Source organism: Syngnathus scovelli, chromosome 13 (assembly GCF_024217435.2).
Source record: "Syngnathus scovelli strain Florida chromosome 13, RoL_Ssco_1.2, whole genome shotgun sequence".
NCBI lineage: Eukaryota > Metazoa > Chordata > Actinopteri > Syngnathiformes > Syngnathidae > Syngnathus > Syngnathus scovelli.
In genome coordinates, this window is record NC_090859.1 from 7,047,606 (window position 1) to 7,074,047 (window position 26,442).

General features: G+C 47.4%; 1 protein-coding gene across 9 annotated transcripts; it reads left to right on the forward strand.

Moving 5' to 3' along the window:
• The first annotated feature begins 1,031 nt into the window (after positions 1 to 1,031).
• On the forward strand, positions 1,032 to 25,333 carry LOC125979786 (lymphocyte antigen 75). 9 transcript variants are annotated; one of them, XM_049738380.2, is made up of 68 exons: positions 1,032 to 1,232; positions 2,752 to 2,969; positions 3,608 to 3,720; positions 3,857 to 3,978; positions 4,049 to 4,111; positions 4,187 to 4,342; positions 4,423 to 4,505; positions 5,003 to 5,117; positions 5,197 to 5,241; positions 5,930 to 6,150; positions 9,133 to 9,245; positions 9,431 to 9,552; positions 9,625 to 9,687; positions 9,761 to 9,916; positions 10,026 to 10,114; positions 10,584 to 10,704; positions 10,778 to 10,813; positions 10,892 to 11,059; positions 11,286 to 11,405; positions 11,484 to 11,594; positions 11,664 to 11,696; positions 12,037 to 12,257; positions 12,368 to 12,480; positions 12,651 to 12,772; positions 12,838 to 12,900; positions 13,027 to 13,182; positions 13,263 to 13,345; positions 13,811 to 13,925; positions 14,005 to 14,055; positions 14,127 to 14,294; positions 14,551 to 14,661; positions 14,730 to 14,840; positions 14,952 to 15,160; positions 15,233 to 15,345; positions 15,517 to 15,641; positions 15,714 to 15,776; positions 15,858 to 16,013; positions 16,121 to 16,209; positions 16,348 to 16,468; positions 16,554 to 16,589; positions 16,668 to 16,835; positions 17,142 to 17,261; positions 17,339 to 17,449; positions 17,519 to 17,551; positions 18,874 to 19,094; positions 19,170 to 19,282; positions 19,398 to 19,519; positions 19,590 to 19,652; positions 19,732 to 19,887; positions 20,002 to 20,090; positions 20,597 to 20,717; positions 20,791 to 20,826; positions 20,905 to 21,072; positions 21,297 to 21,416; positions 21,494 to 21,604; positions 21,676 to 21,708; positions 21,775 to 21,927; positions 22,243 to 22,386; positions 22,522 to 22,656; positions 22,723 to 22,883; positions 22,965 to 23,088; positions 23,169 to 23,223; positions 23,302 to 23,362; positions 23,427 to 23,560; positions 23,631 to 23,674; positions 23,751 to 23,924; positions 24,018 to 24,172; positions 24,241 to 25,333. In XM_049738380.2, the coding sequence occupies exons 1-68, from the start codon at positions 1,172 to 1,174 to the stop codon at positions 24,322 to 24,324; spliced, it is 7,764 nt and encodes a 2,587-aa protein (XP_049594337.1). In that variant the 5' UTR covers positions 1,032 to 1,171; the 3' UTR covers positions 24,325 to 25,333. The 9 variants fall into 9 exon arrangements, with proteins under 9 accessions (XP_049594337.1, XP_049594335.2, XP_049594333.2 ...); XM_049738378.2 differs by lacking the exon at positions 1,032 to 1,232 and adding an exon at positions 1,449 to 1,571 and having other exon boundaries at positions 23,302 to 23,350; XM_049738376.2 differs by lacking the exon at positions 1,032 to 1,232 and adding an exon at positions 1,450 to 1,571.
• Positions 25,334 to 26,442: the final 1,109 nt, after the last annotated feature.

Genomic DNA, 26,442 nt, shown 5'->3' on the forward strand with positions numbered 1-26,442 from the left:
GAACTATGACAACACTAGAGGATAACGGGTTCCTGGTAGCTTCACCTTTGATTCCTCTCGAATCTTTTGCAGTTAATTGACGTCTTTTTGTCAGGAATGAGTTGAGCCAGGGTGACCAAATGCAGCTTGAACCAGGATTTATTGCAGGGAAAAGGAGTTGGAAGGGAGGCAGGTGGGGAACCGACGACACAGACGGGAGGAAGACTCACGGCCAGCAAAACAGACTGACCGACATGAAGTCCCCTTGGACAAGGTTAAAATTCTGACCGTGAGCCTTCAGACAGACCGAGGGAAAACCAGATGACAAGAACAGGAACACTGGGCACGAACAGGAACGGACACATCAGTAGACACCGACAGGGAGAAACACACGGGCAGGGCTTAAATACACAGGGTAACAAGAGGAAACAGGTGACAGACATTACGGTAACGAAAAAGGTGTGGCCGAGCGAAGTGCAGGCCGAGCGTGCTGTGGCACGGGCGTGACACTTTTCTTCTCAACACGTTTCTTGCAACCCTGTTGACTATATGCAACAAAAAGGGAGACAATCCCCTTGGTAAAACTGTCTAGGACCGCCAGTGCCTTTTAAGAAGACATTCATTCTGTGGAATAGACCTGCTTGCCTGCATTAGGCTCCCTAGCCCAAAATGTGACATGTCACCCTGCTCATTGCTGCTCGGACACAATTGATCAGAAATTGTCAGCTGATTTAGTGACCCAAAGTGTGTGCTCTTTCTGTCAGCCAACGTTGTCATGAGCTGAATCCACTTTGACCGATGTCGAGTAAAAATTACTTTTACGCATTACTTGGCTTCAGCTTGAGACGTAGGTTTAAGTGACCATGCACAGAGGTTGTCCCTCTTTTTTGCTTGCTTCCCCTGTTCCTCATCCCGAATAAAAGCGGTGTCAAAGGTTTGGGCGAAGGTGGCCAAAATAATATCGCGTTACCGCAGCCAAAGACGTGCACACGTGAAGAGCGTCTCCGCGGTAACGCGCTCTTCCGAAGGCGCGTGAGTCACGTGGGTGGGGGCCGAGCAGCAGGAGCAGCAGCAGCAGCAGCACCGGAGGAAGCGCCCGTTCGGCGGCCGTTACCTGTTTTGAGCGGAGCTAGTGTGTGCACCTCATCGTGATATCTGCGTTCAATAGCCTCTCTGGTGGCCTTCCGTCACCATGATGGCCCCGCTGGCCCACCTGGTTTGCGTCGTATGGATCATGTACAGCTGCGCAGCCGGTGAGTACTTTGAAGAAAATGTCCAACTTGCGAATGTTGTACTCTTACTATAACTTTGGAAGGAGGCATTTGGTTCGGATTGCAGTGCGGATCCGCTGCTGGGTTAAAAACTGGACCGACTCAGGAAGCTGGGTGAATTTACTATGGGATGTTTTGGCATTTTTGGAGTTTTGTATAAAAATGGATCGTTCTGCGCGAAACAGTTCGGTCTGGTTTGTAACCTAAATTCGGTCCAATCTTTGACCCAAATTGAGTTGTTAGAGTGGATGTTCTTGACGTCACTTAACTATTTTTCTGATGCACGTAAACCTTGTGGGTCAATGTTTTTTCTTGAGTCATGTGAGTGCAAACTGTCTTTTTATGTTGTACATTTTTAACAAGCTGATTGATTGCGAGACACAATGGGACATTGTATCGTATCCAGTGTATACAGAGTATCACTTTCCTTGAAAGGCAGACGCCCTCTTTTTCTCCTCACATGCACTGTCGTGAAAATAAGCAAATAGTCAATTTTGTACTTAATAGTAATGAAGATGTCCGTTCTACATTAAAGTCGTACAACATTGTAAGGATAAGTACAAGTGATCAAATCTCTCTTTACCACCTTTATATCTAATAGGACGTGCAATATTGATCCAACTGAAACAATTACAGAAAAGAATATCATATGATCCACTTTGATTTTAACCTTGCACTTTTATTTGTCCATCCCTCCAAACAAAATTTATTTGTTCATTGGTGTTGCCTTCTTGTTTTATTTTTCTTGTGTTGTTTACTTGATGTGCGTTGTGAACTCTGTCTTGTCACCGTGGGATAGTGGGAAACGTAATTTCGATCTCTGTGTGTGTCTTGGCATGCGAAGGAATTGACAATAAAGGAGACTTTGACTTTGACACGCGTCACATAGGGAGACCACTATTGGCTTTAATATTCGCAACCACACATTGAGTTTGTCTCATTCCAATAAAACAAAAAAAGGGGGGAAATACTTTGAAACGTGTGTGTTGTGTGGAGGGGGGGGGGGGGGGCGGGAAGAGCTGAAGGACATTGTTCTGTCGCTTTGTTACAACAAGAGGCGTGACTTGTCAACACGTCTTCCTTTATTGCAAATGTATCTTTTGGCAGTCGATGAAAAAAAAAAAAGTTTGATGTGGAGTTTTTTAGACCGGTAGCGTCATCGTGTGGGCAGAACTTGAGTTAAAAAAAAAAAGAAAAACTTATTTCTCCGAGCGGCAGAACGACAGAATTGGACTGAATCTCCTCCGTTCAGTTCTTGAAATTATTCAGCATATTGAAACTGGTCATCCTCTGAAAAAATGTGCCTTGTTGATATTTTTGTGACGCTATTATTTCAGGCTAATAGCCCTAAATTCCCAAGTCCTTTGTAAGTCTTGTCAATGGTGGATTGTCAGTCATGCAGGTGACACAGTTAGGTGGCGTGCATTCTTGCTTGTTTGCTGAATTTCTGGTTTTTACCAAGAGTTGAAAAATGACCATGGCAACTTTGATGGTTCATCAGGTGTAACCCGTCATACGCCATGTGACACAGACCACGGATGGAATTCTCACGGCTCCAAATGCTACAAGAAGATAGACACAACTAACGGTTGGCGGGGAGCTCGTCACGACTGCCTCTGGGAGGGCGGCGACCTGGTCTCCATCACCTCCGAGGAGGAGGAAAAGTTTGTGAAGGAGCAAATGGGCGACAAGCCGTTCTGGATCGGACTCTCCAATCTGGTGAGACGGAAACGCAAGCGGCTGTTGTATGGAGGTAGACTGGGGTCAAACGTTTTGAACTTTGCCCTTAAAATCCATTTGTTTTAGTTCTTACGTTCCCTGAGAGCGCTCTCTCTGTCTGGGCAGTGGTTCCAATTAAGCCTTCCACTTAAGCTGTCCTTTGTGATTCCACGCCCCGCTCAGCGAGCACCTCGCCCCACGCCAGATTTGGGATTACAACTGAAAAAGATTTGAACCTGAATAAAAAAGATCCCAATCTGAAAAAACAAGAGTTGAACCTGAAAATAATGTGAATCTGAATACATGCAACTGGAAAAAAGATCTCAAATCATGAAAATGAATTGCGGTGAAACCTGAAAATAAATACTTTATTCCAAAATATTACCAAGGCGAACTCCAAAACACTTTCACACAAGTGTTGTGTTTTACTACGTTGTTTTGTTTTTCTAGTATTAAGATCAGCTCGTTTATTTTCAGATTTAAGTTTCCCTTTTTTCAAGTACATACGAGTTTTGTTTTTTCAAGTACAAAGCGTTTGACCCCAATCTTCAAGGGATATTTAATATCAAATCCTTTCGATGAAGCATACTGTTGGCGAGCTTTTGGTACGCCATTGACAACGGGATTGGTTTCGGCAGGTCTGCGACAAGGACCATTGTAAGTTATTCGAAGAGGGACAAAAGAGACTGACCTGGTCCGACACCGGTGTGACCCCGACCTACGCTAACTGGACCTCAAACCAAGGCGGAAGGTAAGAAGATCACATCTTTGCATCCTGTGTCAGATGGGATGCACGTTATCCGAGGACGTGAACGAGGAAAAAAAAAAACACCAAATTGGCCCGTTTGTCTGATGTGTGTCTCAGTTTTCATGCCTTTTCCCAACAGCTCCGACAATGAATCCTGCGCGTACGTCAACCAAGGTGTGCACGAAGGGAGTCAGCCTGGAAAGTGGAGACATGGCTCGTGCGGATCCTCATTGGCGTACATGTGCGAGCGGTCGCCCGACGGTAAATCCACACGTCCGTTGCGATGTTAGCGCTGAAAGGAGCAAAGTGCAACCACGCCGTCTTTCTGCAGACTGCCCGGACGGATGGCCGTGTTCCTACAAAGACTTGGGTTACACTTACAGTCGAGTTGAGAGTTGAGTGGCAGCGACGCTCCTTTTGACACCAGCGCCATCTCGTGGTTTCCTAATTAGTTTCTTTTGGCTTTCAGCTTCCTACTGCGACTCTGGCGAGTTCCTGTACAACGACTCTTGTTATCATTTCGAGGGGAGATTTGAAAACTGGCAAGAGGCTGAAGATTTGTGCAAGGAAGAGGGAGGTCTCTTGGCCAGCGTCCACTCAAAGGTTGACGGCCTATTCTTGAGTGGTGAGCGCTTAAACAAACTGACCATCCCAGCAATCGTCCCGCAATTTTTCACCACAAGTGTTTGTTCTGCTTTCCTCAAGCTCACCGGCGAATAGGATCGTATTCTTGGCTGGGACTCAAGAAGAACAATGGCAAATTTGAGTGGCGCGACGGATCATCTACAGTAAGTGACAATGTGTGCAAGGGAGGTCTAAAAAGTTGTCACTTTGCCCCAATGAAGCTGTCATGTTAGAAGGCAAGAGTTAAAAAGTGTCATTTTAGTAGAATAGAGTTGATTGAAATAGAAGGAAAAATCTGACAAGAATGGTCGTCCTGTCAAATAGATTTGACTTTGACTTGTATTGAGTCATGTTACAAGTGAAAAAATGTCTTAGATTTATGAGGGATGACCATTGTAATTTACAAGGGAAAAAATGACATGAATTGTAGAAACAAAGTGCACCATTCATTTTACGGGGAGACATTTTTTATTGAAAAGTTCCAATCAGAAAGTTGGAAAGGGGTTGGAACATGGCAACAATTCTTATTGTGAGATAGAGCTTGTGAACATTAATTTGAGAGATTTGAATCAATGAGGTGACTTTGAAGGAATGTGGTGGGAAGCCATCCGAGCAACTGCAACACCAAACACGCTCGAGTCATGTCCACTGTCGTCCGCAGGTTGATGTCCCGTGGTATCTTCCTAAATATTCAAGTGACTGCACAAAATTGAATAATGATGGAGAAATTGAGATCGACAATTGTATTGACTTTCGTCCATCCATCTGTCAAAAAGGTCAGAAAGTCACAACCTCTCATTTGCCCTTTGTCTTCTCATTGCTCTCTCATATTTGACCGCTCTCACCTCCTTGCAGGCAAGGCCAGAGCTTCTCTTCTGCTTCTTTCGGCGTCAGCATCAGGTGGGTGTCCCAGCCTGCAGCCCACATGCAGAATTTTGCTTGCCCTTAAGGGACTCGAGTCTCGCTTGCAGGCAAGAGTGCAAATTGCGGCTGGTGGCGGGAGAACCCCGCCAACGAGGTCGAGTGATTAATTGTATTACTGAATAAAGTAACTCGTTACCGGGGAAAGCGTTACGGTTAAAAACAACACACAACACAATACATGCACGTTTTTGCCTTAAACCTCAATCAATATTAAAATACATTTTGATATCGCCACTTGAAAATTCTTCAGCGGTCCTGTTGTGACTACTGATGAAAGAAATTGCCTTGTTTATCTCTTGGGACAGTATTCTTTCAGACTAATAGCCCTAAAATGCCCACCTAAGTCTTGTCAGTTGGGGATTGTCCGCTATACAGGTGACTTAATCTGTCAAAAAGTGATATAAAGTTAAAGTCCCAAAAGTCCCAATGATCGTCGTCTCACACACATCTGGGTGTGGTGAAACTTGTCCTCGGCATTTAACCCATCCTCGTGTGATTTTGATCCATCCCCTGGGGGAGAGGGGAGCAGTGAGCAGTAGCGGTGCCGCGCTCGGGAATCATTTGGTGATCTGATAAAGGTGGCAATGCACTTCATGCCTGTTTGCTGGATTTCTGGTTTTCACCAAAGGTTGAAAAATGACAAGGCAACTTGCTGTTTCATCAGGATCGACCGATCATGAGGCAACATGTGACACAGACAACGGATGGAGTCCTCACGGCTCAAACTGTTACAAGAAGATGGAGACCTCCAACGGTTGGCTGGGGGCTCGTCACGACTGCCTCTGGGAGGGCGGCGACCTTGTCTCCATCACTTCAGAGGATGAGGAGAAGTTTGTGAAGGAGCAAATGGGCGACAAGCCGTTCTGGATCGGACTCTCCAATCTGGTGAGGCGAAAGCGCAAGTGGGCTTCCTACTGGTGCTCGAGTGACAACCAGTATTGTTTTTGGCAGGTCTGCGACAAGGACTGGTGTCAGTTTTTTGAAGCGGGAGAAAAGGGGCTGACTTGGTCCGACACCGGTGTAAGCCCGACCTACGCTAGCTGGACCTCAAGCCAAGGCGGAAGGTAGGAGAACACCTCTTTGCGTCCTGTGTCAAGCGAGATGCACGGGGAGATTTTGGAACCCCTTTCCAAACATGTGTAAAGATGTGATGAGGTATAAAAAAGCTTTTGTTTTCTTTTTATCGGGAAAGAGGAAAATAAACTCCAAATTGGCTTGTTCGTCAGATGTGTGACTCGCGACTTTTCCCAACAGCTCCAACGATGAAACCTGCACGTACGTCAACCAAGGTGTGCACGTAGAGAGTCAGCCTGGAAAGTGGAGACATGGCTCGTGCGGATCCTCATTGGCGTACATGTGCAAGCGGTTGCCTGACGGTAAGTCCACACGTCCGTTGCGATGATGACGCTGAAAGGAGAAAAGCGCAACCGTGCCATCTTTTTGCAGACTGCCCGGAGGGATGGCCATGTTCCTACAAAGACTTCGGTCACACCTACAGTCAAGTTGAGAGTTGAGTGGCAGCGACGCTTCTTTCTACACCCAAACTGCGTCGTGGTGGTTTTCTAATTAGTTTCTTTTGGCTTTCAGCTTCCTACTGCGACTCTGGCGAGTTCCTGTACAAGGACTCCTGTTACCATTTTGAGGGAGGAATGGAACTTGGCAAGCGGCTGAAGATTTCTGCAAGAAAGCGGGAGGTCTCTTGGCCAGCGTGCACTCACAGGTTGACGGACAGTTTTTGGCTGGTGAGCACCAAGACAAATTGACCATGCCGGCAATCGTCCTGCAATTTTTCACCACAAGTGCTTGTTCTGCTTTCCTCAAGCTCACCGGCGAATAGCATGGTATTCTTGGCTGGGACTCAAGAAGAACAATGGCAAATTTGAGTGGCGCGACGGATCATCTACAGTAAGTGACAATGGATGTCTAAAAAGTTGTCACTTTGCCCTAATGAAGCTGTTACGTTCGAAGGATAAAGTTGAAAAGTGTCATTTCAGCAGAACAAAGCTGGTTGAAACTGGAAAAATCGGACAAGAATGGTCTTCCTGTCAAATAGATTTGACTTTGACTTGTATTGAGTCATGTTACAAGTGAAAAAATGACCATTGTAATTTACAAGGAAAAAAATATGACATGATTTGTAGAATTAAAGTGCACCATTCATTTTACGGGGAAACATTTTTTAGTTCCAATCAGAAAGTTGGAAGGGGGTTGTAACATCGCAACAATTCTTATTGTGAGATAGAGCTTGTGAACATGAAGTTGAGCGATTTGAATCAATGAAGTGACTTTGAAGGAATGTGGTGGGAAGCCATCCGAGCAACTGCAACACCAAAAACGCTCGAGTCATGTCCACTGTCGTCCGCAGGTTGATGTCCCGTGGCATCCTCATAATTATTCAGGTGCCTGCACAAAATTGGATGGTGCTGGACAAGTTCAGATCGATAGTTGTACTAGTGTCACTCGTCCATCCATCTGTCAAAAAGGTCAGAAAGTCACAACCTCTCATTTGCCCTTTGTCTTCTCATTGCTCTCTCATATTTGACCCCTCTCACATCCTTGCAGGCAAGGCCAGAGCTTCTCTTCCGCCTCTTCCGGCGTCAGCATCAGGTGGGCGTCCTAACCTGCAGCCCGCACGCAGAATCTTGTTTGCCCTCGAGTGACTCGAGTCTCATTTGCAGGCAAGAGTGCAAAGTGCGGCTTGTGGCGGGAGAACCCCGCCAACGACTTCTGCTACCTGATCCACGACACGGCCAACATGACCTGGAAGGAGGCGCGAGACGAGTGCGCCCGCCGCAGAGGCAACCTGCTCGCCATCACCGATTTACAGGACCACAACTTCATACACGGTAGGTCGTCCTCGGTCTGCTTCGCTTTTTGGCGCAGCTGAAGTACTTAATGAAAGAATCCATCGAGAGACCACCGACTCACGTCAACATTTTGCCGAGTTTCTGTCATTCCAAAGGATAGACCAAAAATAAGCTTGTGACCCCCGCCAACAAGGACCCAACCCAGACATCACCATCACTTCATTTTAGTTAAGCGTTTTGGACTCGCATCTGTAAGATGCTTCAACCTTGTGTTCTCTATTTACCTTTGACCCAAAGGGGTTCCGGGAAGCGGTTCCTATTTGTGGTTGGACGCCAGCGACACCAATGTTGAAGTCGGCAGCAAGCAGTCTGACGAATCCTCACCGAGTTCCGTCCTTCTGGGCGTAAGTGGGTCTAAAACCTGGCCGATGTATGAAGGAACGAAGGAGCGCTGAGCATCTGTGGTCTCTTTCAAGGTAACCCTGGTGACCCCCCGGCCGACGCTGCAACTCCTTACTTCATGGCAAGAGCGGCATGGAAGTTGTCGATTGTGAGAAGAAGAGAGGCTACGTCTGTAGGAGAAGAGGTAAGACGAGATGCTCGGTCGATTCTCCCCAACTTGCGTTATCAGCCGAGAGGACCAGAGTGGCAATTGTAAAGTTTGTGCTCTGATGTGAGTGGTGATGCAGGTGACGCAATTGGCTGAAACTGAATGACTTATTCTAGCAAAGAAGACAAAAACCGTTGCGTTATTACGTCAGAGTAATCCCAAAATGTTCCCTCAGGCATTCAAACATGTGAAATGACCAATGGGTGGCACGGCTTCGGCTCCAGCTGCTACAGGAAGATGGAGACCTCCAACGGTTGGCTGGGGGCTCGTTACGACTGCGTCTGGGAGGGGGGCGACCTGGTCTCCATCACCTCGGAGGATGAGGAGAAGTTTGTGACGGAGCAAATGGGCGACAAGCCGTTCTGGATCGGGCTCTCCAATCTGGTGAGACGGAAGCGCAAGTGGGCTTCCTACTGGTACTTGAGTGACAACCAGTATTGTTTTTGGCAGGACTGCAACGAGGTCTGGTGTCAGTTTTTTAAAGCGGGAGAAAAGAGGCTGACTTGGTCCGACACTGCTATGACGCCGACCTACGCTAACTGGACCTCGAGTCAAGACGGAAGGTAGGAAGGTCACCTCTTTGGGTCCTGTGTCGGGCAAGATGCACGGGGAGATTTTGGAACCCCTTTTTTAAATTGTGTGAGCATGCCATGAAGCACCTTTTTATACTTTTGATCAGAAAATGGAGAAAAAAAACGTAGCCCGTCTGTCGGATGTGTGTCTCGTTTCTCACGCTTTTTGCCGACAGCTCCAACGATGAATCTTGCACGTACGTCCGCCAAGGTGTGCACGTAGATAGTCAGCCTGGAAAATGGAGACATGGCTCGTGCGGATCCTCATTGGCGTACATGTGCGAGCGGCCGCTCGACGGTAAGTCTGCACGTTCTATTGATGTTGACGCTGAAAGGAGAAAAAAAATGCAATCACGTCGTCCCCCTGCAGCCTGCCCGTTAGGACGGCTGTGTTCCTACAAAGACTACGGATTCAGCTACAGTCGAGCGGAGAGTGAGTGGCAGTGACGCTTCTTTTCCACACCTGCCGTTGTGCTTCTGTAATCTATGTTTCTTGGCGGCTTTAGCTTCCTCCTGCGACACTGGCGACTTCCTGTGCAGGGACTCTTGCTTTCACTTTGAGGGGATGAAGCGAACTTGGGAGGCTGCCGAGGTGTTCTGCAGAGAATGGAACGGTCACCTGGCCAGCGTCCACTCACTGGTTGAGGGCCAATTCTTGGCTGGTGAGCTTCAAGACAAACTGCCGATGCCAGCTATCGTCCCCTAGCGCTTCACAATGTCTGACACGATGCTCTTCTTGTGCTAAATGGCACTTCCTTTGATATCCTCAAGCTCACGCGCCATATGCAGGAGGAGTGCAATCCTGGGTGGGACTCAAGAAGAACAAGGACTACTTTGAGTGGAGCGACGCAACACCTACGGTGAGGGAAAAGTTAGGAGCAGTCTACAAAAGTTGTCATTTGCTTAGAATGAAGGTGTCATATCGGAAGCCAAATTCTACAGAACAATGAAAGTTAGACTTTGGCAAGAATGGCCACCATGTTACAAAAAGAGATAAAACATTGAAGGTGTTAATCAGCTGAAGCATTAACAAGGACAAAGTTATGAAATGATGAAAATGAAAGTGAATGAAGTGAAAAATCAAAGTGCAGAATTTCAGAGCTCAAGGTTAGACATTTCTGAGAATAAAATGACTGGAAAAGTTCGAGTATGAAACTCAAGTTGTGAGTTAACTGGAAGAAAATTGTCAAATGAATTCAAGTCATACTGTAAGAAAGGGTTGAGAAAATATCGATCAGTGGGAGGAAAAAAGGACTCATCATTTTGGAGGAAATGCGGTGGAAAGCGAGCCCAAACGCACCAAAGTCACACCTGGCGTGTCGTCGGCAGGGCAACATTGTGTGGGTGCCAAACGGGCCGAAAGGGCGTGGTGGCTGCTCTGCCTTGTCGCCGACTGGTCAACTTGAGGATTGGCCCTGCACCAAAAGTCAGCCATTCATCTGTAGAAAAGGTCAGAAAATGATGACCAATCATTTTGCACTTTTATATGCTCTCTCATAACCATCCCTCTTCCTTTCTTGCAGCCATGGTCCAAGAGTTTGTTGTTCCTCCGCCGGCAGGTGGGCGCCCCACCCGGCAGTCGACATGTGGTCTCTTGTTAGCAGTTTGCCCTCAGGTGACTTGACTCTCGCTTGCAGGCTGGAGTGCAAAGTGCGGTTGGTGGCTGGACCGATCCTCCGACGACCTCTGCTACCTGATCCAGCACAAGCCCACCAAGACGTGGCAGAAGGCGCGAGACGACTGCCTCCTCCGAGGAGGCGACCTGCTCAGCATCGCCGACTCAAATGAACAGACAGTCATACAAGGTAGGCTGTCCGTCCGCCCGTCAGGTTGCCGTCAGGGCTGTTGAATTCCCCCAACATGGGCAGAGCTCCAGACCTCACATGCATGCATTTGGTTTCCTCGGACAACCGCTAATATACTTGAATAAACGATACTCCGTTCCACCAATGAGCAGTCAGCGAGCCATCAGCGAGCGCCAACGAGAATGTTTCAACCTCTTGTTGCATATTTTACCATTTACCTCCAAAGGTCTGTACACTTCTCTGTCGAGCGCTCCCGCTCTGTGGTTGGGCGTCAACAACGACATCACGAAAGACGGCAGCGAATGGACTGACAGATCCCCGTTCGGTTACATGTTCATGGACAGAGGTGTGTCCCGAAACCCAACCGATGTTTGCCTGCGATGTTGCAGAGGAATGGAGCTGAGCATCTGTCGTCTCCTTCCAGATGACCCCGGTGACCTCTCTGGTGCATCCTGTCTTTCCTTACTCACAAGAAACGGCCGCTGGAAGTTTGACGATTGCCGCAAGAAAAGAGGCTACATCTGCAAGAAAAGAGGTAAGACGTGGCGACGCTCAGTGGATTCTCGCAACGTGCTGACTCGTGTCTTTGGCTTTTGTCTTCCAGGAATCCCGGCAAAGCCTCAGCAGCCTCTTCATGGTAAGTCTCTGAACGGTGACTTCAAACGATGCAAAACAAAAATAATAACATGACGATGCTTGTCTTTATTTTTACTTTACTTTCATAGCGTAAAGAATTCAGGCTGTAAGCGAATGAGGGTTATGCAAGATCAGCTCGCAGTATAGTGACTATACCATGGGTGACTATTCTATTCGCTAAATAATAATCTGGAGCAGCCCGAGTTGAAAATTTCACTTAGATATGTATTATATAAATATATTTATGCGCGATGCAGAAAAATGTGACGTGAAGGGAATGCAGAAATCTGGTTTTCATCAAAGGTTGAAAAATGACCATGGGAACTTTGATGTTTCATCAGCTTTAACCCATCATGAGCCAACATGTGACACAGTCAACGGATGGAGTCCTCACGGCTCAAACTGTTACAAGAAGATGGAGACCCCTAACGGTTGGCTGGGGGCTCGTCACAACTGCCTCTGGGAGGGCGGCGACCTTGTCTCCATCACCTCTGAAGACGAGGAAATGTTTGTGATGGAGCAAATGGGCAACAAACCGTTCTGGATCGGACTCTCCAATCTGGTAAGTGCAGGCTGCTGTTGGCTGACGACTGGTAGTTGAGATGGAACCGCGAGCAAGTGGCTGTTGGCTCACTATTGGTACACCATTGACAATGAGTCTGGACTCTGCAGAACTGCAACGAGACCTGGTGTCAGTTTTTTAAAGCGGGCGAAAAGAGTGTGACTTGGTCCTACACCAGTGTGACGCCGACCTACGCCAACTGGGACCCGCGTCAAGACCAGAGGTAAGAAGATCACCTCTTTGCATCCTGGGTCAGGTGGGATGCACGGTGATATTTTCAAATAGCTTTCTAAAAAATGCTTTTGGGGGTGTTTTCATCAGAAAAAAAGGGCAAAACCTCCAAATTGGCACGTTTGTCGGATGTGTCTCGCTTTTTCCGACTTTTCTCAACAGCTCCGACGATGAATCCTGCGTGTACGTCAACCAAGGCGTGCACGGAGACAGTCAGCCTAGCAAGTGGAGACGTGGCTCGTGCAGATCCTCATTGGCGTACATGTGCGAGCGGTCGCCCGACGGTAAGTCTGCACGTTTGACGTGATGTTTGAAAGGAGAAAAGTGCAACCATGTCGTCTTTCTGCAGACTGCCCAGATGGATGGCCGTGTTCCTACAAAGACTTGGGTTACACTTACAGTCGAGTGGAGAGTGAGTGGAGCGACGCTTCTTCTGACACCCGCAGCCTCTCGTTGTCGTTTCCTAATGAGTTGCTTTTTCGTTTTACACCTACTCCGTCTCGTTGTGGTTTTCTAATGAGTTTATTTTGGCTTTCAGCTTCCTACTGTGACTCTAACGAGTTCCTGTACAAGGACTCTTGTTATCACTTTGAGGTGACGCCTAAAACTTGGCAAGCGGCTGAAGATTTCTGCAAGGAAAAGAGAGGTTTCTTGGCCAGCGTCCACTCACCGGTCGACAGACGATTTTTGGCTGGTGAGCGTCAAGACAAACTGACTAATCGTCCCGCCATGTTTCACGACATCGTCACAAGTGCTCGTTCTGCTTTCCTTAAGCTCACGTGCGAGAAGGATTTCAACCTTGGCTGGGACTCAAGAAAAGCTCAGCCAAATTTGAGTGGCTCGACGGATCATGTACAGTAAGTGACACGTTTGCAACGCAGGTCTAAAAAATGGTCACTTATGAAGCTGTCATGTTGGAAAGCAAAACATTAACAAGTGTCGTTTTAGTAGACCACAGTTGATTCAATAGAGAGGAGAAATCTGACAAGAATGGTCCTCCTGTTAAATAGATTTGAATTTGTTACAAGAAGTCCTTTAGTTTGATGGCTTAGAATTGTGATATATAAGAGAAAAAAAAACAATAAGATTTCACCATGCATTTTACAGGAAAACGTTTTTCAGAATAAAAATTAACAGTTTAGGGTTTGGAAAGCTTCAATCTGAAACTCAGGTTAGAATACCGCAACAATTTCTATTGGTTCCGGAAATGATGAGAATGGTGAGAAGAAAAACAGATTTGAACCAGTGAGGTGCCTTTGAAGGAAATTTCGCGGGAAGCCATCTGATCAATTGCAACACCAAACACGCTGTATCCTCTGCAGGAAAACGTCACAAAGAACCTCACTCAAAATTCAGATGACTGCGCAAAATTGAATGAGAATGGAGGAATTCAGCTTGAGGGCTGTACTGACCTTCGTCCATCCATCTGTCAAAAAGGTCAGAAAGTCACAACCTCCCATTTGCCCTTTGTCTTCTCATTGCTCTTTCATATTTGACCCCTCTCGCATCCTTGCAGGCAAGGCCAGAGCTTCTCTGCCGCTTCTTCCAGCGTCGGCATCAGCATCAGGTGGGCGTCCCAGCCTGCAGCCCACATGCAGAATCTTGTTTGCCCTCAAGTGACTCGAGTCTCGCTCGCAGGCAAGAGTGCAAAGTGCGGCTGGTGGCAGGAGAACCCCGCCAACGACTTGTGCTACCTGATCAACTCCAAGCCCACCAAGACCTGGAAGGAGGCGCGAGACGAGTGCGCCCGCCTCAGAGGCAACCTGCTCGCCATCACCGACTCGAACGAACACACCTTCATACGAGGTAGGCCGTCCACAGTCTGCTGCGCTTTTTGGTGCGGCTGAAGTGCTTGATGAAATAATCCATGCAAGTTAAATCGAGAGACATTTTGCCGAGTTTCTGTCATTCCAAAGAAAAGACCAAAAATAAGCTCGTGACCCCCACCAACTAGGACCCAACCCAGACGTCACCCGCACTTTGTTTTAGTTAAGCATTTTGCACTTGCCTCTCTCTGTAAGATGCGTCAACCTTCTGTTCTGTATTTACCTTTGACCCAAAGGGCTTCTGCCAAGCGGTTCCTCTTTGTGGTTGGACGCCAGCGACATCATTGTTGAAGTCGGCAGCAAGCAGTCTGACGAATCCTCACCGAGTTCCGTCCTTTTGGGCGCAAGTGGGTCTAAAACCTGGCCGATGTATGGAGGAACAAAGGAGCGCTGAGCATCTGTGGTCTCCCTCCAGGTAACCCTGGTGACCCCCCCGGCCGACGATGCAATTCCTTACTCAGTGGCAAGGGCGGCATAGAGGTTGTCGATTGCGAGAAGAAGCGCGGCTACGTCTGCAAGAGAAGAGGTAAGATGAGATGCCCGGCCAATTCGCCACAATTTTTTGTCTCATGTGAGTGTCGATGCAGATGACGCATTTGCCTGAAACTGAGTGCGTAATCCCCAAATGTCTCCTCAGTCGTTCAGACATGTGAAAGGACCAAAGGGTGGCGACGCTTTGGCTCCAACTGCTACAAGAAGATGGAGACCACCAACGGTTGGCTGGGGGCTCGTTACGACTGCGTCTGGGAGGGCGGCGACCTGGTCTCCATCACCTCGACATACGAGGAAAGCTTTGTGAAGGAGCAAATGGGCGACAAGCCGTTCTGGATCGGACGTTCCAATCTGGTGAGACGAAAGCGGTAGAATACGTTGACTTTCCACTGGTACCTAACCGTCACCTGCGATTGGTTTCGGCAGAACTGCGACGTGGCCTGGTGTCAGTTTTTTGAAGCAGGAGAAAAAAGACTGTCTTTGTCCGACACCGGCGTGACGCCGACCTACGCCAACTGGGACTCGCGTCAAGATAGAAGGTAAGAAGGTCACCTCTTTGCGTCCTTTTGTTGTCAGGCGGAACACACAGCGAGATTATGGATCCCATCTGCGAATTTTGAGAGAGCATACGTATTGATGAGAAAGGAGGAAAAGCCTCCAAATTGGCACGTTTGTCGCATGTGTGTCTCCTTTTTCCCGACTTTTCTCAGCAGCTCCGACCATGAATCCTGCGCGTACGTCAACCAAGGTGTGCACGTAGAGAGTCAGCCTGGAAAGTGGAGACATGGCTCGTGCGGATCCTCATTGGCGTACATGTGCGAGCGGCCGCTCGACGGTAAGTCTGCCCGTCCGTTGTGATTTTGACGCTCAAAGGAGAAAAACTTGCAATCACGTCGTCCCCCTGCAGCCTGCCCGGACGGACGGCTGTGTTCCTACAAAGACTACGCATTCGGCTACAATCGAGTGGAGAGTGAGTGGCAGCGAGGCTGTTTTTTCCACACCTGCAACATCTTGTTGTGGATTTGTAATCCATGTTTTTTGGTGGCTTCAGCTTCCTACTGCGGCACTGGCGACTTCCTGTACAGGGACTCTTGCTATCACTTTGAAGGGATGAAGCGAACTTGGGAGGCAGCCGAGAAGTTCTGCAGAGAATGGAACGGTCACCTGGCCAGCGTCCAATCACTGGTTGATAGCCAATTCTTGGCCGGTGAGCGCCAAGACCAACTGACGATACCAGCAATCGTCATCTAGCACTTCACAAAATTTGAATGCCCTTCTTATGCTAAATTTCCTCGCTTCTCTGTTATCTTCAAGCTCATGCGCCAGATGTAGGAGGATTGCAATCTTGGGTGGGACTCAAGAAGAACAAGAACAACTTTGAGTGGAGCGACGCAACACCTACAGTAAATGAAACATTTAGAGCAGTCTACAAACGTTGTCATTTGCCCTGAATGAAGGTGTCATATCGGACGGCAAAGGTTCCACCAAACACGCAAGTTACACCAAATGCGGCAAAGTCATGTTCGGCGTGTCGTCCGCAGGGCAACATTGCGTGGGTGCCAAACGGGCCGACAGGACGTGGTGATTGCTGTGCACTGTCGCCAACTGGACAAGTTGAGGACTGGCCCTGCACCAATATTCGGCCATTCATTTGTAAAAAAGGTCCGAAAATGAAGAGCACTCACCTTGCACTTCCATGTGCTCCCTCTATCTAACAGTGCTAATGACTCCTCTCTTTTCCTTGCAGCCAAGGTCCAAGAGTTTGTTCTTCCTCCGCCGGCAGGTGGGCGTCCCACCCAGCAGTCGACACGTGGTCTCTTGTCACCGGTTTGCCCTTGAGTGACGGGAGTCTCGCTTGCAGGCTGGAGTGCAAAGTGCGGCTGGTGGCCGGACCGATCCTCCGACGACTTCTGCTACCTTATCCAACGCAGACCCACCAAGACGTGGCAGAAGGCGCGAGACGACTGCCTCCGCCGCGGAGGCGACCTGCTCAGCATCGCCGACTCGCGCGAACAGGCCTTCATACAAAGTAGGCTGTCTGTTTGTCCGGTCGCAATCAGAGGTGTTCAAATCCCCCAACACGGGCGGGGCTCCACCTGTGTTTGTTTCCGCTGACCACCTTTAACATTTACGCATTTAACATTTATTTCAATTTGTTTCCGCTGACCACCTTTAACATTTACGCATTTAACATTTATTTCAAATCACGTGCCTCTTCATCGGTACAGCGTGGCCACCAATGAGCAGTTGGTCTATCTTTGCTCCCCCCTGCGAGCAGAGCGCCAACGAGAATGTTTCAAACTCTTGTTGCACATTTTACCATTCACCTCCAAAGGTCTGTACACTTTTCTGCCGAGCTCTCCCTCTCTGTGGTTGGGCGCCAACAACAACATCACGAAAGACGGCAGCGAATGGACTGACGGATCCCCGTTTCGTTACGTGGTCATGGACGGAGGTGGGTCAAAAACCTAACCAATGTTTGTCTCTGATGTTGCGGAGGAACGGAGCTGAGCATCTGTCGTCTCCTTCCAGATGACCCCGGTGACCTCTCTGGCGCATCCTGTCTTTCCTTACTCACAAGCAACGGCCGCTGGAAGTTTGACGATTGCAGGAAGAAAAGGGGCTACATCTGCAAGAAAAGAGGTAAGACGCGGCGACGCTCAGTGGATTCTCACAACGTGCTGACTCGTGATTTTGGCTTTTGTCTCCCAGGAATCCCGGCAAAGCCTCAGCAGCCTCTTGATGGTAAGTCTCTGAACGGTGACTTCAAACTATCCAAAACGAAAATGGCATGACGATGCTTGCCTTTATTTTTACTTTACTTTCATAGCATAAAGAATCCAAGCTGTAAGCTAATGAGGGTTATGCAAGATCATCTGCTCGCTGTTGAGCTATGCTGCGGTTTAATAGTGACTAGTCCATTAGCTAAATAATCACTTCTGGCAGCCCGAGTTGGAAATTGCACAAAATATGTGATTCATGCACCATGCATAAAACTTGACATTCAGGGAATGCATAAAATGTGAAAAAATTTAAAATGTCTGTGTGTGGAGGTTGTTATAACCTCTGACCCCCAAAGTGAACCTTCTGAGACCTTGGTAAAAACGTCTAGAACCGCCACTGCATTTTAGAAAGACCTTCTTGGGGAAAAACCCTGCCTGCCTGCATTTAGCGCAGCTGCCCAAAATGTGACATGTCAACCTGCTCAAATTGATATCTTCTCATGTGGTCAAAAAACGTCAGCTGATTTAGTGGCCGTCAGCTCTTTTGAGCGGAGATAGTGCATCGGGATTTCTGTGTTCAACAGCCTCTATGGTGGGCTTCCGTCACCATAATGACCCCGCCGGCCAGGCGCCAGGCACTGGTCCTCTTTCGTGTGTAGCATGGATGTTGTTCAGTTCTGGAGGAGGTGCCTACAATAACCAACTTTGCAATTGTTGTACTCTAATTAGAACTTTGGAAGGATGACTGGTTTGTATCATGGTAGGGTGGCTCCGCTGCTGGGTTAAAAAATGGGCCAACCCAGGAAACTGCATTTTGGGGGTTGTTTTGCATAAAAACGGGGTTTTCTGCGCAAAACAGTTTGGTCTGATTCTTACTCCAAACTTGCTCTTTTACCCAAATTGACATAAACCTTTTTGTCAACTTTTTCCCTGTGTGTTATGTGAGAGACAACTGTCTTTTTTTAAACTCTTTAACAAGCTGACAATGATGATAAGACACCAAGTGAAAGTTGAACGTGGGATTTTTTCAACAGTACCGCCATCTTATGGGCAGCACTTGAGTAAAAAACAAACATGTCTGGCCACAAGCCACACTGGTTGATGATTATCTCGTGAAAAGAAAATAGCCTTTTTTTTAATCCCTTGTGACTATATTCTTTCAGCCTAATAGCCCTAAATACCCAAGCTCCTCTAAAGCCTTGTCAATCGTGGATAGTTAGTCATGCAAGTTATTCAATTAGGGAAAAACGGAATTTGTCCGACTGCAGTCTTGCCTGTTTAGCTGAATATCTGTTTTTCACCAAACATAATAATATGACCCAGGCAATTTTGCTGTTTCATCAGAATTATCCGATCACGAGCCAACATGTGACACAGTCAACGGATGGAGTCCTCACAGCTCAAATTGCTACAAGAAGATGGAGACAACCAATGGTTGGCTGGGGGCTCGTTACAAATGCGTCTGGGAGGGCGGTGACCTGGTCTCCATCACTTCGGAGGACGAGGAAAAGTTTGTGAAGGAGAAAATGGGCGACAAGCCGTTCTGGATCGGACTCTCGAATCTGGTGAGACGGAAGCGCAAGCAGGCGGCTGTTGGTTCGCTACTGCTACGCTATTGACAACCGGTTTGGACTTTGCAGAACTGCGACGAGGCCTGGTGTCAGTTTTCTGAAGCGGGGGAAAAGATGCTGACTTGGTCCGACACCGGTTTGACGCCGACCTACGCCAACAGGGACTTCCGTCAAGACGGAAGGTAAGAAGGTCACCTCTTTGCGTCCTTTTATTGTCACACGGCGAGATAATTGCCAAAAAACGGTTTGGCCCATTTGTCGAATGTGTTTCTTGTTTTTCATGACTTCTCTTGATAGCTCCACCATTGAATCCTGTGCGTACGTCAACCAAGGTGTCCAGGTAGACAGTCAACCTGGCAAGTGGAGACATGGCTCGTGCAGATCCTCATTGGCGTACATGTGCAAACGTCCACCCAACGGTAAGTATGCACATCCGTTGTGATGTTGACGCTCAAAGGAGAAAATTGTAATCACCTTGTCCCTCTGCAGCCTGCCCGGAAGGACGGCTGTGTTCCTACAAGGACTATGGATTCGGCTACAATCGAGTGGAGAGTGAGTGGCAGCAAAGCTTCTTTACACACCTACATCGTCTCCTTGCGGTTTTGTAATCCATATTTCTTGGCGGCTTCAGCTTCCTCCTGCGACACTGGCAACTTCCTGTACAAGGACTCTTGCTATCACTTTGAGCGGATGAAGCAAACTTGGGAGGGAGCCGAGAGGTTCTGCGGAAAATGGAACGGTCACTTGGCCAGCGTCCTCTCATGGGACGAGGGGAAATTCTTGGCTGGTGAGCGTCAAGAAAAACTGCCGATGCCAGCAATCGTCCTCGCACTTCACAACGTCTGACACGTTTGGATGCTCTTCTTGTGCTAAATTTTCTTGCTTGTTTGATTTCCTCAAGCTCACGCGCCCTCTGTAAGAGGCTTGCAATCTTGGGTGGGACTCAAGAAGAACAAGGACAACTTTGAGTGGAGCGACGCAACACCTACAGTAAGCAAAACGTTTAGAGAGGTCTACAAAAGTTATTTGCCCAGAATGAAGATTTCATATTAGAAGGTAAAAGTTCCAAGTGAGGACAAAAGTCCAATTTTAACAGAACAACGCTTTACCGAATAAGGAGGAACAAAAAACAGACTTTGGCAAGAATGGTCACCATGTTTCAAAAAGAGATCAACATTGAAGGTGTTAATCAGCTGAAGCATTAACAAGGACTGTTATGAAATGATAAGAATGAAAGTGAATGAAGTGAAAAATCCAAGTGCAGAATTTCAGAGGTTAAGGTTAGACATTTCTGAGAATAAAATGACTGGAAAAGTTCGAGTATAAGTTGTGAGTTAACTGGAAGAAAATTGTGAAATGAATTCAAGTCATACTGTTGGAAAGGGTTGAGAAAAATATCGATCAGTGGGAGGAAAAAAGGACTCATCATTTTGGAGGAAATGCGGTGGGAAGCAAGCCCAAACGCACCAAAGTCACATCTGGCGTGTCGTTGGCAGGGCAACATTGTGTGGGTGCCAAACGGGCCGAAAGGGCGTGGTGGTTGCTCTTCCTTGTCGCCGACTGGTCAACTTGAGGATTGGCCCTGCACCGAAAGTCAGCCATTCATCTGTAAAAAAGGTCAGAAAAAGACGACCAATCACTTTGCACTTTTATATGCTCTCTCATAACCATCCCTCTTCCTTTCTTGCAGCCATGGTCCAAGAGTTTGTTCTTCCTCCGCCGGCAGGTGGGCGCCCCACCCGGCAGTCGACATGCGGTCTCTTCTTGCCGGTTTGCCCTCAGGTGACTTGACTCTTGCTTGCAGGCTGGAGTGGAAAGTGCGGTTGGTGGCTGGACCGATCCTCCGACGACTTCTGCTACCTGATCCAACGCAGGCCCACCAAGACGTGGCAGAAGGCGCGAGACGACTGCCTCCTCCGCGGAGGCGACCTGCTCAGTATCACCGACTCACATGAACAGGCATTTATACAAAGTAAGCTGTCCATCCGTCAGGGCTGTTGAATTCCCCCAAGATGGGCAGAGCTCCTGACGTTACCAGGAGGTCAACCTTTAATACACTTGAATCTACGATGCTTCGGGATTGCATGTTGAGCAGTTGGTCTATCTTTGCTCACCCTAGAAGAAGCCGTCAGCGAGCCGAGCACCAACGAGAACGTTTCAAACTCTTGTTGCACATTTTACCATTTACCTTCAAAGGTTTGTACACTTTTCTGCCGAGCGCTCCCTCTCTGTGGTTGGGCGTCAACAACAACATCACGAAAGACGGCAGCGAATGGACTGACGGATCCCCGTTTGGTTACGTCCTCATGGACGGAGGTGGGTCAAACACCCAATCAATGTTTGTCTGAAATGTTGCGGAGGAATGGAACTGAGCATCTGTCGTCTCCTTCCAGATGACCCCGGTGACCTCTCTGGTGCATCCTGTCTTTCCTTACTCACAAGAAATGGCCGCTGGAAGTTTGACGATTGCCGCAAGAAAAGAGGCTACATCTGCAAGAAAAGAGGTATGATGTGGCAATGCTCAGCGGATTCTCACAACGTGCTGACTCGTGTCTTTGGCTTTTTTGTCTTGCAGGAAAAACTCCAAAACCTTCGAAGCCTCATGACAGTAAGTCTCCTTGCACCGTGGCTTCCAACGATGTGGGAGAAAAATGACATGACGATGTTTTTGCAGGCTTTAAGGAGATCCTTGTCTGCAATAACCGTTCCGCTGACCTCGTGTGTGAGGGTGAGGGCCAGAATCAAAGCCGCATCAGCATCCAGTCCGCCTTTTACGGTCGCCGGAGTGACGACGTTTGCTCGGAGGACAGCGACTCATACGACGACGGTAAAGACCTGAGAATCCACCATTTTGATGCTTCCAATTAAGTCATTTGTCTGCCAACCTCTGAAAGCTCATTCAGCGTGTTTCGGTCTCCTCCTGAAAATCTCCAATCCTGAAAATCTCCAAAGAACTTTAGCACGCTATGGAACGTAATGAAAATGAACCAATGCTTACAAACCGCTCAAATCCCAGAATGAGTCTGTACTCAGAAACGTTCATCGGGCAGAAGCGACCTAGTTTGGTTCGACTTTGTCTTGGTGAACTCATTCAGGTGCTCATGAGGCCCACTCAGACTCACCGGTGTGTTGTAACTTGCAGAGTACTGCGCAGTGGAAGGCATCCTCCCTCGCTACAGGAAAATGTGCAACGGCCACCAAAAATGCCACATTGAGCTTTTGGAGGACGATTCCTGCCCTGCCACCTCCAAATATCTGGAGATGGTCTATAGCTGTGAACACAAAGGTGGGCTTTGCATCTCGTGATCTTCTGCTCTGCAATAATGCAAGGAGTCCCACAAGAGGATAGATGGGCAGATTTGTATTTTATTTGGCCTTTAAGCATCCCTTCCAAATGAAAATAACTTTGGGCTGTCCTCAGTATGTCTTGACAGTCTGGGCATTGCGGACGGGAGCCTCGCAGACTCTTTCTTCAAAGCCTCCTCCTCGATGGAAGACACCACCCCAGAAAAAGCCCGCCTCAACGGGGAGTCCTGCTGGAAGCCGTCAAAAGATCGTAGGCAGATAATTGACAGCTTGGCACTGTGGTCTCCTGAGCGTTCTAATGTCTTGTCCCCTCCAGCCGTCGGCAGCTGGATCCAGGTGAACCTCGGTCACAAGAGAAAGGTGACGGCGATCGTGACCCAGGGGTGTGATAGCCACAATACCCGCTCCTGGGACATCCAACTTGAGATGAAGGTGAGCGTTGATAGGAGGAAGTGGACCAAACACCCAAACGGGAAGGTGAGCACGGGGCTAATCAGGTCGACCGCGACCTCATCCTCCAATCTTGTCACGACAAACAAGGAAACATTCTATTTCTAGTTCATCGGTGGTGGGACTCATCTGCTTGAGACGCCCGCGTTCGCTCAGTACGTCCGCATTCTGCCGCTGGAGAATCGTCCAGAATTTGGCCTCCGCTTAGACATCTTGGGATGCGCACATGACGGTGAGCAACACAATCCACCGCTTTGGTTGCCGAAAACAACAAGGCCAAAACATGCGATGATCTCGTCTTGTGTCCGACAGATGCGATGACCTGTGCCAGACGGTTCAACAGCCTCCACTTGACCGATTCGATGACGTGAGTGACACGCGACACAATGTTTCATGACGATGACTGCCTGTCGTCAATTTCACAACGTGGGCGTGCCTTCCGCAGGTTCTACTGTCCACCAGGCTGTGCCAAACACGTTGTCTTTGGAACATTGGTCTACTCTGAGGTACATGAGTGCCTCACCCACCGGTCGAGTTCTTGTATGTGACTGCAACTTTGTGTAAATGCAGAGCTCGCACATTTGCGCCGCCGCCATTCACGCTGGCGTCATTCAGAATAACATTGGAGGAGATTGTATTGTGATGCGAGCTCCCAAACAGCAAGTCTACACGGGCTCCACTGGGAACGGGATCATCTCCAGACAGTGAGTAGCCAACTTTGACAGAAAAGTCCCATGAAGAGCCACCAGCTAATTACCGCTTTCCTATCTGCAGTTTGGACGACCCACTGGGTGTGTCTTATACGTTTGCCGATGGGGGTGAGTTCAAAAACCATTTCTTTATGTCACCCCAACTGTCATGACCACTAAAACCCACACGGGGTCTCACCTGCAGAGCCCAGATGCTCGGCACCTGACTGGGAGGAGTTTGCGGGATTCTGCTACAAACCTTTTGACGACGAAAGGGACTGGGCTGATGGTCAACAAGTCTGCCGTGGTTTTGGTGCCGAACTGGTGTCTATCCGCACCAAGGTCGAGCAGGCGTGGGTGAAAAATGCCTCCAACTTTGGTGCGCATCCCAAACGTTAATTAACAGTCTCCGTAGAATAACTGCAATACCTGAGAACTGGATGAGAGCTCTGTTCCCATCCATCCTCTGCAGAAACCAGCGACATGTGGACCGGACTGAACGACCTGGCGCTTCCCGGCATGTTCGTGTGGTCGGACCGCCACAAGGTGACCTTCACCCCATGGGCCGCAGGGGAACCCAACCAGCGAGTTGCCCTCGGCAAGCACTGCGTGGCTCTGTTACGGCAGGTGGGTGCCCAAAAGAGCATTTGGAAGAATACCCATGCGGTCCACTGAAACTGATTGTTTTCTTTCAGACTGGAAAATGGAAGCTAATGTCTTGCACCCAAGTCAACAGCTTCATGTGCAAGATGCCCACAGTGCGCTTTCCAATTACCTAATTGAAGCCACGGGTAGAGTCCACCTTGGTGACAGACTCGCTGTGTCAGTTCCCAATGGCTCAAGACCAATCGATGCCCATGGAGAAATTTGACAATGGCGCCCCCCAAGCAAGTCATCGAAGAAGAAGATTTAATGCTCTCCCAAAATTGTAATCAGAACACGTCTGCCAAAGTGTGTAGCATTTAGCTTAGCCGTTATTAGCCAACTAGATGTGTCCAGATGAAATGTGACCAAGCATTCTATGTTCACTAATACTCGACTCTACTCGGGGCCTGTTTGTCCTTCTATTGTTTTTTGCGCGCTTGACAACTTTGACTGCCTTTTCGTAAACAAAGTCACTCACTCAAAGAGCAAAACACATTGATTCCAGTGCTTTCAATGAGCACAATTGTAAGAATGTGAGAGACGAGAATAGTTTTGAAGCTTGAATGAAAGTCCAAAGTCAGTATTCCTTGTTTTCTTGTTTTTTTTTTTTTAATCATGTTGTGCTGTCTAGTCCTAATAACCCTTTAAAAAGGGAGCCCAGACTCGACAGCTTTTTGTTTTATTACGGTCAAAGAAAGCTTCTATAGATTGTATGATTACAAATAATGAATCAAAAAAGAGCTTTGTTACTGCCAATGTTGTCTGCAATTAAACACTGTAGTAATGAGAGTTTTTACCTGGAAGAATAATCCCGTATTTTCTATCCATCATTGTCTTCGGTATGTTACTGCAGCTACAATTCACTGTATATCATGTAACTGTATATCCAGTTATTGCATTTTTGATTACTGATTGCATTATATTACTTGATCACTGCTGCCAGAAAAATGTTGGTTTTCACTGTTGTTTCTTCGGTATGTTACTACATCTACAATTCACCGTATATCATGTAAATTTATAATCCAGTTATTGCATTTTTGATTAATGATTGCAGTATTTTACTCGATCACCGCTGTCCAAAAAATGTGGGTTTTCATCGTTGTTGTTTTTTTTAAATTTCGAAATAAAAGCGACTGATTACGATTCGGGTTTCTTTTCTAATTTTTTTGACTGATAGAGTGCCAACAAAATTATTCAGTTCATCCCCACCACACAATTTTGCTAAATTTAAAAACCAAAGGTTTATTTTATTTAAAATAAAATCTCGTTGGATTTGGTGGAATAAAATTTTCTGAACACTCGTGCACCCCTGTCTGGGATTGTTTGGCAAATCAGAACAAATATGTATTGAAAGAAAGATCATTTTGAAACACTCTTGACATCAGCTGGACATCAGAGGCTCTTTGACAAAACAAATACTCAACAAGCACCTATTTATAACTAATCACTTGGAAACACTCTTATTCCCATGGCCTTTTGGAAAAGGAAAAAAAAATCATGAAATTGGTTCCTTTTGTCACTGACAAACACACACAGTATTGTTTTACAGAAAGTTTGAGACATTGAGGGCTCAAACAAGTAGTGTAGAGCACTTCTTGTTGTAGGGTTGCCATCCTGGATTTATGAAAAACAGGGCCATTTGACCAATTGCAGTGGGGGACTTCATCATTATACCAGTTGAGACTAGGGCCCAACCAATTATCGTTCTGCCGATTAATTTGGCCTTTTATAGCACTTTTCAAAATATTTAACATTAGCCCAAATTAGGACAATTATTCTTTTGGTCTACATCAGGTGTCGGAAATGTATGACTCGCGAGCCAGATGTGGCTGTTTTGATTGGTTAATTTGGCTCGCAAGCAAATCTTTAATAAATTGCGCCTTTTGTGGGGACCGAATTCCAAAGTCCGTAAATGCTGTGTGGCTGCCGCCACGGGGGCGTAATGTGTAGACGTAATGTGAACACCCGATGAACCAGAACATTAAGACAAGACAAAACGTGAAAATTGGAGAAGCTTCACGATTGTTCAATGCAGGGTTAAAGTTGTTTTCCTTTCAAAATGTTCATAAAATGATTGTATTCTCTGTAAAAATTTGACCATATAAATCCTTTCAATTTCTTTCTCCTGAATAAAATGCTTGAATTGGTGGTTTAACATATTGTATTTCTTTGTCTATTTTCACACTGCTTGTTCTCATTAGTTTTACAGGGGAGATAGATCTTCTTCCAGTTGACGTTTGGATAATTACTAT